Source organism: Cherax quadricarinatus, chromosome 66 (assembly GCF_038502225.1).
Source record: "Cherax quadricarinatus isolate ZL_2023a chromosome 66, ASM3850222v1, whole genome shotgun sequence".
NCBI lineage: Eukaryota > Metazoa > Arthropoda > Malacostraca > Decapoda > Parastacidae > Cherax > Cherax quadricarinatus.
Window position 1 is genome coordinate 17581273 of NC_091357.1, and position 12605 is coordinate 17593877.

General features: G+C 38.2%; 1 protein-coding gene across 2 annotated transcripts in view; it reads right to left on the reverse strand.

The window, feature by feature from the left end:
- Nucleotides 1-1327: 1327 nt before the first annotated feature.
- Nucleotides 1328-12605, reverse strand: part of ClpX (Caseinolytic protease chaperone subunit) — a 62188-nt gene continuing 50910 nt past the window's right edge. For both annotated transcript variants that reach the window (XM_070099142.1, XM_070099143.1), the window contains exons 11-13: nucleotides 9957-10085; nucleotides 8525-8617; nucleotides 1328-3067 (exon numbers count right to left, since the gene is read on the reverse strand). In XM_070099142.1, the coding sequence (XP_069955243.1) occupies nucleotides 2897-3067; nucleotides 8525-8617; nucleotides 9957-10085 (393 nt within the window). In that variant the 3' untranslated portion in view covers nucleotides 1328-2896. The remainder of the gene's footprint in view (nucleotides 3068-8524; nucleotides 8618-9956; nucleotides 10086-12605) is intronic.

Sequence of the window (12605 nt, forward strand, 5' to 3'; positions counted from 1 at the left end):
TTCCCCTACCTAGGAACTAGCGCGCCTGTGGGAGAAATCACGAAGGCTAAAAAGAGGAAGGGCAAAAGGGAGGGGTGAGGAGGAGGAGGAGGAATGGAAAAAGGGGAGGATGGGGAGGATGGGATAGGGGAGGGGAGAATGGGGGGTAATTAGGTTCGGTCTGAGGAAGAAGACCGACAGGGCTAATTCCTCAGACCAAGAGCCTCTTCACCACGCCAAGGAGCCCCCCTTGAAGAGGTGAACCCTGGGTAGCCTTCCCTTCCTAGGATCAAACTTGAATGCTTCCAATTCCTCAGATGTTGTATGACCCACAGAGGTTTAGCTATCCATCATGATCACCTCATTATTACTGCAGTTATCCCTGAAGCATGATATTCACTAAAAAAAAAAAAATAATAATAATGATTTTAGCTTCATATATTCTCCAATGCCTTGACCCAACAAGACAACTGAAGTACTGCATTTATCATATCACCTGACACATCACCCACTATATCTGTTGCCCTCCTTCCTTTGGTGTACAATCTGCTGATGAAGTCTCCAACTGGGAGCCAAAATATAGTCTCAATTCCATTGCTGTTTTCTTGTATACACGTGGGATACCCTTCGGCATACACTAGGAACAAGATGGGACTCAACACTAATACTTGTTAAACCCAAAAAGTTACACTACAGTCTTAACATTTCATCCTTTATACAGCAGTAGCTCAGATTTCAATTGTTCAACTTTCCCTTATCCATGTTACTGTTCTGCCTGTTACCCCAACTTGCTTCTTCAGTTTAATAAGTAGTTTTTTATGTGACTCCACATAAAAGGCTTTGTTACATTCTGAGAATATGCAGTCCATGCATCCCTCTCCTTCCTGACCTGTCTTATCAGTGGTACCCAACCTTGGGTCCTGCCTGAGGGTAGATAAAAAAGGTTGTTTCAAGTTAGCAAGGTAAAAGTTAAAAAGTGGAACCAAGAGCTTAAGCTAACCTCCCACAAACTCGAATAAGTAATTACACACCCACCATATGTATGTGCATACTTTATGAAGATCAGCATTTTGTATACTACACCATACAAACCTAAATAAAAATAAATAAGGATTACAACTAGTCTTTTGCACTGTTAAGCCACATGGCCTTTTTTGATGCTAGCAGCTATAGCATATACTCACAATATAGGTACTCCTCTTCTATTTGAGGTTTCTCTAACATCATAGAATTAGTGACTCTATCCTTATCATACATGCACAGCATGACTTTTTTCCTAAGGCTGCAGCTTGTTGGAAAGTACAGTACTAAGGTTTAGATACTGACAGCACAACAGTAACACAGGTAGTTCTCATAGTATTTTTATTATTATAATTATTATTATTTTGGGAAGCACCAATTTGATGACAAACCCACAGTCATCACAAACATTGCTAAGCATTCTAGTGAAGGTCATTTTTACTCATGGTAAAATTAGTTCTTTCAAAATTGCTATATAAAACCCATATAAATGAGTAGTTACAGTAAATCCCTAACTTAATAGACTAATACGCAAAAGAAGGTGGCTTGTAATGGCTATAGTAGTGGACAGAGACAAAATTGTTTTGCTGTAATTGTGACATAATTCACAATTCTGCAACCAACATTATTTATTTATGAACCAATTGACCCAGCGGATTTTGTCCCAGAATTCCTAAGTGGACTAAATCAATGTTTATTAAATTGAGAGTTTATTTTTTTATATCACACCGACCACTTCCCAAAATAGTGCAAATACTGACTAACATAAAAGAATGTGTAGTCATAAAACCCTGTATTAATTCAAACCTTTCAGTTGATTTCAGAAAGTGAGACATACTTTCAACATGGGCATGTCAAATCATTACTGTACATAAAACTGAAACTTGCCTTGGCCTGTCCTACACACATGAGGTGCTGTCTGCATCTAGGTTGGTTTCTGTGTGTACATTTGTGGAAAGATGTACATATGTTTAATTGCATTTACAATTCTGAGAATTACCTTTCAAACTTAGCTACTGGAATTATTCTGCCATGATATCTCTTAGTAATTAGTCAAAAGATCATTCGTTTTAACCACAACTTCACAAGAGGACTACATGTTTAAATACTTTTAGATATAGTGTGTCAAGATATTAAGTTTATATTACTTGGCTAGTCCTTAATCATTTGAGCTGCACCTATTCCCTGACTTTACACAAACAAGCCTGGATCACATTTCTTCTTTTGCACTAAGCCAAACATTTCCTGTTCCAGCTTTTTTGCAACATTTAAAAAATACCTACTTCAAAAATCATAAATGAAAAATAAGATTAAACCAGTACTGTATATATATTTTTTTTTCAACAAGTCGGCAGTCTCCCACCAAGGCAGGGTGACCCAAAAAAGAAAATCCCCAAAAAGAAAATACTTTCATCATCATTCAACACTTTCATCTCACACACATAATCACTGTTTTTTCAGAGGTGCTCAGAATACTGTATATATAAATATATATTTATTTTCTAACTAGAACACCTTCAGGAAATATTAATAATATTAGAATAAAATTGTTTAGAGGCCACAGCATTGGTAATAGTTGAACCACCAGACCTGATTAACTGGCAATCTCACCTATTTCTAAGCACTACATAAACCATGGCTAATTTTTTTTTAACCTAACAGTCACTTAGCAGCATTTTTGCAATCTGTTTTAGAAATGTAAGGAATAAAGGATTACTTTTCTCACAACCCCAAGCACAGAATGCACTCACAAATTCTCAAAATGTACCTATGTGGCAAGCTACCACTGCTCTTACTAAACTATCCACACAATCAGAAGCAAATACTAATTAATAGTATGTGAATATAGTTATATACATGTAGGAGAATGTATTAGCTAAAGCTGCCCATTGCTCCTTCACTTGGCCTGAGCCAGTGCTTGCTCCTCCTCTTGATCATCCTCAGACATAACTGGTTGACCGTGGATGTAAATGGGTGATGCTTCTCCCCTCACCGCTTCAGCAGTCAGGTGCACACTTACAATATCTGAGCCCGGAACTTCAAACATGGCATCCAAGAGGAGATTTTCCTGGAAAGATTATATAAATTATCATTAGAATTTCTCCCTAAAGAGAAAACATTCCTTTATGTTCACAAGGAAGTGTTAAATACATAAGGGTCATACAGTGCTGGGGGAATGGTAGTAATCAGGTGCAATCCAAGGGATGGTAGAAAGCCCCAATTCCTAGGATCAAGTGCCCTAAGATCAAGGCTCCCTCCATCCCTTTGAAGGGAGAGAAAGCTTAATTTTCTTTCAGCAAGACTACTTCCCAGTCAAAGTAGTCTTAGACAGGAATGTGTAATGTCACCATGGTTGTTTAATATATTTATAGATGGGGTTGTAAAAGAAGTAAATGCAAGGGTGTTGGGGAGAGGGGTGGGATTAAATTATGGGGAATTAAATACAAAATGGGAAGTGACACAGTTACTTTTTGCTGATGATACTGTGCTTATGGGAGATTCTAATGAAAAATTGCAGAGGTTAGTGGACGAATTTGGGAGTGTGTGTAAAGGTAGAAAGTTGAAAGAGAACATAGAAAAGAATAAGGTGATGAGGGTATCAAATGATTTAAAGAAAAATTGGATATCAAATTGGAGAGGAGCATGGAAGAAGTGAATGTTTTCAGATATTTGGGAGTTGGCGTGTCAGTGGATGGATTTATGAAGGACGAGGTTAATCATAGAATTGATGAAGAAAAAAAAGTGAGTGGTGCATTGAGGTATATGTGGAGGCAAAAAGTGCTATCTATGGAGGCAAAAAAGGGAATGTATGAAAGTATAGTAGTACCAACACTCTTATATGGGTGTGAAGCTTGGGTTGTAAATGCTGCAGCAAGGAGGCAGTTAGAGGTAGTGGAGATGCCCTGTCTAAGGGCAATGTGTGGTGTATATATTATGCAGAAAATTCGGAGTGTGGAAATTAGGAGAAGGTGTGGAGTTAATAAAAGTATTAGTTCAGAGGGCTGAAGAGGGGTTGTTAAGGTGGTTTGGTCATTTAGAGAAAATAAGTCAAAGTAGAATGACATGGAGAGCGTATAAATCTGTAGGGGAAGGAAGGCGGGGTAGGGGTCGTCCTTGAAAAGGTTGGTGGGAGGGGGGTAAAGGAGGTTTTGTGGGCGAGGGGCTTGGACTTCCAGCAAGTGTGCGTGAGCGTGTTATAGGAGTGAATGGAGGCGAATGGTATTTGGGACCTGATGAGCTGTTGGAGTGTGAGCAGGGTAATATTTAGTGAAGAGATTCAGGGAAACCGGTTATTTTTATATAGCCGGACTTGAGTCCTGAAAATGGGAAGTACAATGCCTGCACTTTAAAGGAGGGGTTTAGGATATTGGCAGTTTGGAGGGATATGTTGTGTATCTTTATATGTATATATTTCTATATAGCCAGACTTGAGCCCTGGAAATGGGAAGTACAATGCCTGAACTCTAAAGGAGGGGTTTCGGGATACAGTGGACCCCCGCATAACGATTACCTCCGAATGCGACCAATTATGTAAGTGTATTTATGTAAGTGCGTTTGTACGTGTATGTTTGGGGGTCTGAAATGGACTAATCTACTTCACAATATTCCTTATGGGAACAAATTCGGTCAGTACTGGCACCTGAGCATACTTCTGGAGTGAAAAAATATCGTTAACCGGGGGTCCACTGTATTAGCAGTTTGGAGGGATATGTTGTGTATCTTTATACGTATATGCTTCTAAACTGTTGTGTTCTGAGCACCTCTGCAAAAACAGTTATTATGTGTGAGTGAGGTGAAAGTGTTGAATGATGATGAAAGTATTTTCTTTTTTGGGGATTTTCTTTCTTTTTGGGTCACCCTGCCTCGGTGGGAGACGGCCGACTTGTTGAAAAAAATTTTTTTTTTTAAAAACAAACCAAAACAGATTTAACTAAAATCATTCCCTGATACATGATATATATCATATCAGAGGTATAAAAAAGGATATCCATATTTGCCAAACTAGTGATAATTAGGTTCTCATTCAGTTTCATACAAAATGCTGTAAATACAATATGCAAATAACCTTCACATAGGAGAATGAAACTTATGACGATGCTTCTGTCCCACTTTGACCATTAACTAGTCACACGCTAACACGTGAAGGTAAGGAGCCAGTACAGTAGGGCCCCACTTTATGGCGTTTCGCTTTACGGCATTCTGGTAATAAGGACATTTCAAATTATGACCAAAACTCGCTATACGACTCCCCCCAACTGACTTTTTAATACAGTCACCACGCCCCACCTGGTTTGTTTACATTCTTTGTGAGCACCACATCTCTCCATTATGTCTGGAAACTTTTCAAAATTTCAAATGTTTTTAAAAGCATTTCATATTTTATATATGCTCTGATACTTATGTATACCTGTACCTAAATAAACTTGCACATTGTGCTGGCATGCAGGTACACATTAACCCATAAACGGTCCAAACGTATATACTGTATATGTTCTCTCCCGTAGTGCTCCAAATTTTTGGAGAAAAAAGAAAAATCTTTTTTTTTTAATAGGAAAAAAGAGCATATGGAACCCAGGCATCCCCAATTATTTTAATATGGTGCACAGTGAGTGCGCACACCCATTCTCTCATGTCTAGGCGACTCAGGCTTATCGTGGCAATGTTGAATGTATGACAAATAAAACATATATATACATTTGGGGCACTAGCGGTAAACATGTATATATACGTTTGGACCGTTTACGGGTTAAAATCAGTAAGTGTATCTTATGTCTTGAGACACTATTAATAATGATAATAATAATCACTGAGTCTCATTAAATGTTGTATATTACGTTAATATGCACATTTTCAATAATCTATGATATTTTTTCAAAATTATATAATAAACACGATACATAACATATCAACATGATAAATACATCCCATAGTAGAATAAATTAACATATATATCAGATGTGGTAGCCAGACGACTTGTACAAGTGATGGCAAGAATAAAGTTTTCTCTAGTCCAACATCAGAAAAAATGTGTACACTATAATATTACTGAGAGTAACTGTAGAAAATTATTCCTTTCATATGCCTCACTCATTTCTTCTAAAAATGGTGTTACATGAGAATGGAAGTGTTGTTCTTTATTTATTCTACTGTATCATCGTGGAGATAACCTGTACACAAACCAGACGCGTTTGCCTTGTGTGTTTACATAACTCCATGCCTGTCCTCTCTCATGTACTCATTCTCTCTCTCTCTCTCGTTTACTCACCTCTGACCCTACATAAAGACTAAAAATATTTTAGGGTAAGTAATGAATGAACTGTATATGCATTTTATCACTCTGAGACACTTAAATGTCATAGAATATTATGTGTGGGTGGAGTGGCCTGGTATGGTAGCCTGGCTGGCTACCATACATACCACACTTGATTTCTTACAATAAATACTACTCATCTCACCCTACATTAAGACTACAATTTTTTTTTTTTTTTTTTCAACAAGTCGGCCGTCTCCCACCGAGGCAGGGTGACCCAAAAAAAAGAAAGAAAATCCCCAAAAAGAAAATACTTTCATCATCATTCAACACTTTCACCACACTCACACATTATCACTGCTTTTGCAGAGGTGCTCAGAATACAACAGTTTAGAAGCATATACGTATAGAGATACACAATATATCCCTCCAAACTGCCAATATCCCAAACCCCTCCTTTAAAGTGCAGGCATTGTACTTCCCATTTCCAGGACTCAAGTCCGACTATATGAAAATAACCGGTTTCCCTGAATCCCTTCACTAAATATTACCCTGCTCACACTCCAACAGATCGTCAGGTCCCAAGTATCATTCGTCTCCATTCACTCCTATCTAACACGCTCATGCACGCTTGCTGGAAGTCCAAGCCCCTCACCCACAAAACCTCCTTTACCCCCTCTTTCCAACCCTTTCGAGGACGACCCCTACCCCTCTTTCCTTCCCCTATAGATTTATATGCTTTCCATGTCATTCTACTTTGATCCATTCTCTCTAAATGACCAAACCACCTCAACAACCCCTCTTCTGCCCTCTGACTAATGCTTTTATTAACTCCACACCTTCTCTTAATTTCCACACTCCGAATTTTCTGCATAATATTTACACCACACATTGCCCTTAGACAGGACATCTCCACTGCCTCCAACCGTCTCCTCGCTGCTGCATTTACCACCCAAGCTTCACATCCATATAAGAGTGTTGGTACTACTATACTTTCATACATTCCCTTCTTTGCCTCCATAGATAACGTTTTTTGACTCTACATATACCTCAACGCACCACTCACAAATATTTTAAGGTAAATAATGAGTGTACTATATGAATATTTTACTTTTTTATTGGTTTATAATGCCTAGTTCTGTTGCTAACGATATATGTTAGTGTAAACTTGTTATCTAGTATTTACGTGCATTTATAAGTGGAATAAAAGGGCGTTCCACTTTACGGCGGTAGCCTGGAACCTAACCTGCCATATAAATGGGGCCCTACTGTATATATACTGGCCCTCTTACCTTTGTGTGTTAGTGTGACTAGTTAATGGTCCAAGTTGGACGGAAACATCATCCTAAGGTTCTTTCTCCTATGTGAAGGTTATTTATGTACTGTTCCAGACACAGTGTTGTGCCTTTTTGTTATTTGCTGTATATACAATCTTTTTAAAATAGGCTTGAAACTAGAGACATTAATCAAGTTGATATTACACAGTAAAATGCAATAATTTAAGACTATACAATGCAGTATACTGACTATCATTAACCAGAAAAAAACATTCTCCGTGGTATGAAGTGACATAAATCATAGCCCCAATCATTCAAAACTTCTTTAGCTCCCTCCCTCCAATCCTTCCTGAGTTGTCCTCTATCCCTCCTCCTGTATACTCCGGATTTATACACCCTCCTATGTTCTCTCAATTACACCTTGTATATTCCCAAAATCTTCAGTGGAATACAGCCACTTTGTCAAAAGAAGAAGACAATCCCCAAACTGTCTTTGACCTGTTATGTTATCTTCTGTTCACATCACACACTAACTTCAAACTTGACATCACTGCCTAATCCTCACTGTATTCATTTAATATATGTTAATATTAGACTCTTGAAAGTCAACTGTTAACCCTAGCTTTCATCCATATCTATTAAATTAGTTAAAGACTGATCTTCAGCACTGACTAAAATGATCAAACAAAGTTTTGGAATATTTTTTTTCAAATATGATTGGCGTGAGAAATACCAAGATGACCATAATAACTTCAGCCTATTGGATTAACAACAAGAGCATCCATAAGATATTCATGGATTTCAAGATAATGACAGAGTAAATATGCAACAACTGCACATGTGATATTAATGACAGGAATTAAAACATTTGAACAGTCAGAGAGATGTACTAGTTTTTTTTTGAAAGTTTGTTTAATCCTTCCATTCACCACTTCACACCCAACAGTTCTTTATACTTTCATGAATTCATTCCCCCACAAATTGGTAAACTACCTACCATGATAGCACGAAGACCTCTGGCCCCTGTCTTCCTCTCCATTGCTTGATGGGAGATGGCTTCCATGGCATCAAGAGTAAAGCTCAACTCTACCTGCAATAAAAGAGCCTCAGGTAATTTTGTACTTTGAGATTTTAACGAGGAAATAAAAACATTAAGACATCATTAGCAGAGTACCCCCTTCTAACTTTTTAAATTAAACACATAATATCATACAAGAAAAGTGTGTATGTATAGAGTATTAACAAAAAGCTAAAATACTGCTTCAAAAACCCCAAAATGATTTAAGCAATATTAGTAATTTTCATATAAAATAATTTTAACTACTAAATAAACTATTTAAAGGTTGCAAAGTCAAAACAAGAGTTTTCTGAAAACTTTATTGATAAGGATTATTTACAATGTTCATTATTAAAGTATGCTGGCCCTCTCTAAAATCACAACCACAAAATAGGTTGTCCCTGTAGTTTAGGACATTCCTTAGCCATCTAGGAAGTAACGAACACTCATTCCACAGGGTTTCATGGGGTAAATTCCATCACAGCTCGTGGATGGCACCCTAAAATCGTTGGAGTCGGCTGACATCCTTTCTTTATCAGATCATGCTCTATAACAGCCCAGGGATTCTCAGTGGGGTTCAAGTCTGGGGAATATCCTGGAGAGTCACCAAAGAAGAGTACCTCACAAGCATGAAGCCAATGGACAACAGATTTTGTGGTCTGGCAACGAACACTATCTTGCATAACAACCTTGTACTACACCATGAAAGATTCGGGCAATCAATAACAGCAATTTTAAGCATGTTATTACAGGCAACATTAGTGGGGATGTTTTGTAAGGCTTCCCTGGACATGCTTTTGGTGTGGGGATGTTATCAACAGTTCTCAAGGCACTGACCCAACCAGGTCCTCACTGGACACTTGTAAACATCAATGGCTTCTACTATTTCCTGCACTTCATGGCCTGCCTTATGTAATCTGAAGATATGTGCAATTGTCTCACATGTCAAGTGACTCACTCCTGCCCATATTAATCTGTCAATAACCAAGAATGCCTGACAAACTTTGACCTCGATCACATAGCACAGGAGTACCACACAAGCCTAGAAGGCACTTAAGATGCAGCCAGTAGCCTTTGGGAATCCTGCGACATCCTGCTCCAAGTTGCTAGGACAAAATAACATTTTGTCTTGTTGTCAAACCTACCAGAGTAGGGTAGTACTTTGGACATCGAAGTATGCTGGATTCCTTTCACCTGGTGTACTTTAATGACAAATACTATATGTATAAGTGTAAATAAGCATCTGAACTTGTACGTGGGGCATTTGCCCACTCTCTTGTTGAGTACAATATCTGCTTTGAGCTTCCTGCTACTGTACAACATTATGACTTCCATCACACCTACTGTACATATTAATCTATGATCATCTTACCTTGTCCATTCCGAAGAGCATCTGGAACTGTGGGACGAGAGCATTCTTGGGCTCGGTTAGGATCTTCACCAGCATGGAACCAGTTAATGAGTGGAATGGCACTAGTACAGGAAAACGACCCACAAACTCCTACATAAAAAAATAAACAATCAGCATCAGCATTACGTGGGGCCAGCAGTAACAGCCTGGTTGATCAGACCCTGATCCACAATGAGGCCTGGTCTCAGACTAGGCGGTGGGAGTGTTGACCCCCGAAACCCTCTCAAGGTAAACACCTCTTCTCACTTTCAAGAGGTGAGGAGACACTTACCCAAAGATAGAATATAGAAGGGCATCATTATAATATTCAAGCAACAAAATGCTAACATTGCAAGGGTCATTCAACACTGAGGACAAGAACCTTAGATATAATCAAATCAAAGAATTTAAAAAATGCATACAATTTCTCATTTCTTTCACCTGTTTTTCATATCATACATTTATGACTAGTACAGTGGTACCTCGAGTTATGAACTTAATTCGTTCCAGAAGGCTGTTTGAGTGCTGATACCAAATGAAATTAATTTGTTCCCATTTCAGACTCCCAAAAATACTTTTACAAAAGCACTTACAAAAATATACTTACATAATTGTTCGAGTTGGGAGCTGTCCGAAACTCGAGGTACCACTGTACTACTATTACAGATTAGCTATCCAGCACGTTTTACTTTTTATATATTGTATAGTACAGTACTTTTATACAAAGCATTTATACTTTAAATTTTTTTTTTTTAACAAGTTGGCTGTCTCCCACCAAGGCAGGGTGACCCAAAAAGAAAGAAAATCCCCAAAAAGAAAATACTTTCATCATCATTCAACACTTTCACCACACTCACACATAATCACTGTTTTTGCAGAGGTGCTCAGAATACAACAGTTTAGAAGCATATACGTATAAAGATACACAACATATCCCTCCAAACTGCCAATATCCCAAACCCCTCCTTTAAAGTGCAGGCATTGTACGTCTCATTTCCAGGACTCAAGTCCGGCTATATAAAATAACCGGTTTCCCTGAATCCCTTCACTAAATATTACCCTGCTCACACTCCAATTGCTCGTCAGGTCCTAAATACCATTCGTCTCCATTCACTCCTATCTAACATGCTCATGCACGCTTGCTGGAAGTCCAAGCCCCTTCCCACAAAACCTCCTTTACCCCCTCCTTCCAACCTAGTAAAAATTATTCTTTTTAGTAATTATTACAGGAAAAGGGGTTACTAGCCCATTGTTCCTGGCATTTAATTTGACTTTTACAACACGCAAAAATTTTTTTTAGCAGACCATCTTGCAACCAGGCAAATTAGTAATTTTCATTCATCAAAATTTTTGTATTCTGAAGTGTGAGGGGGCATTCTGAGTGGCTAGAAAGAGCATTTTCTGATAAGTAAATATTGGCAGCGACCACCAAAATTCTTTCTGAGTATACCAGGAAAAGTGTACGGTAGGGTTATAATTGAAAGAATTAGAGGTAAAACAGAATGTAGGATTGCGGATGAGCAAGGAGGCTTCAGAGTGGGTAGGGGATGTGTAGATCAAGTGTTTACATTGAAGCATATATGTGAACAGTATTTAGATAAAGGTAGGGAAGTTTTTATTGCATTTATGGATTTAGAAAAGGCATATGATAGTGGATAGGGGAGCAATGTGGCAGATGTTGCAAGTATATGGAATAGGTGGTAAGTTACTAAATGCTGTAAAGAGCTTTTATGAGGATAGTGAAGCTCAGGTTAGGGTGTGTAGAAGAGAGGGAGAATACTTCCCAGTAAAAGTAGGTCTTAGACAGGGATGTGTAATGTCACCATGGTTGTTTAATATATTTATAGATGGGGTTGTAAAAGAAGTAAATGCAAGGGTGTTCGGGAGAGGGGTGGGATTAAATTATGGGGAATCAAATTCAAAATGGGAATTGACACAGTTACTTTTTTGCTGATGATACTGTGCTTATGGGAGATTCTAAAGAAAAATTGCAAAGGTTAGTGGACAAGTTTGGGAGTGTGTGTAAAGGTAGAAAGTTGAAAGTGAACATAGAAAAGAGTAAGGTGATGAGGGTATCAAATGATTTAGATAAAGAAAAATTGGACATCAAATTGGGGAGGAGGAGTATGGAAGAAGTGAATGTTTTCAGATACATACTTGGGAGTTGACGTGTCGGCGGATGGATTTATGAACGATGAGGTTAATCGTAGAATTGATGAGGGAAAAAAGGTGAGTGGTGCATTGAGGTATATGTGGAGACAAAAAACGTTATCTATGGAGGCAAAGAAGGGAATGTATGAAAGTATAGTAGTACCAACACTCTTATATGGGTGTGAAGCTTGGGTTGTGAATGCAGCAGCGAGGAGGCGGTTGGAGGCAGTGGAGATGTCCTGTCTAAGGGCAATGTGTGGTGTAAATATTTTGCAGAAAAAATCGGTGTGTGGAAATTAGGAGGTGTGGAGTTAATAAAAGTACAGTGGTCCCTCGTTTTTCGTAATTAATCCGTTCCTGGAGGAGCTACTATAAACGAAATTTACGATTTGCGAATCAATTTTCCCCATAAGAAATAATGTAAATACAATTAATCCGTTTCTGACACCCAGAAGTATTAAAACAAAAAAAATTTTTACA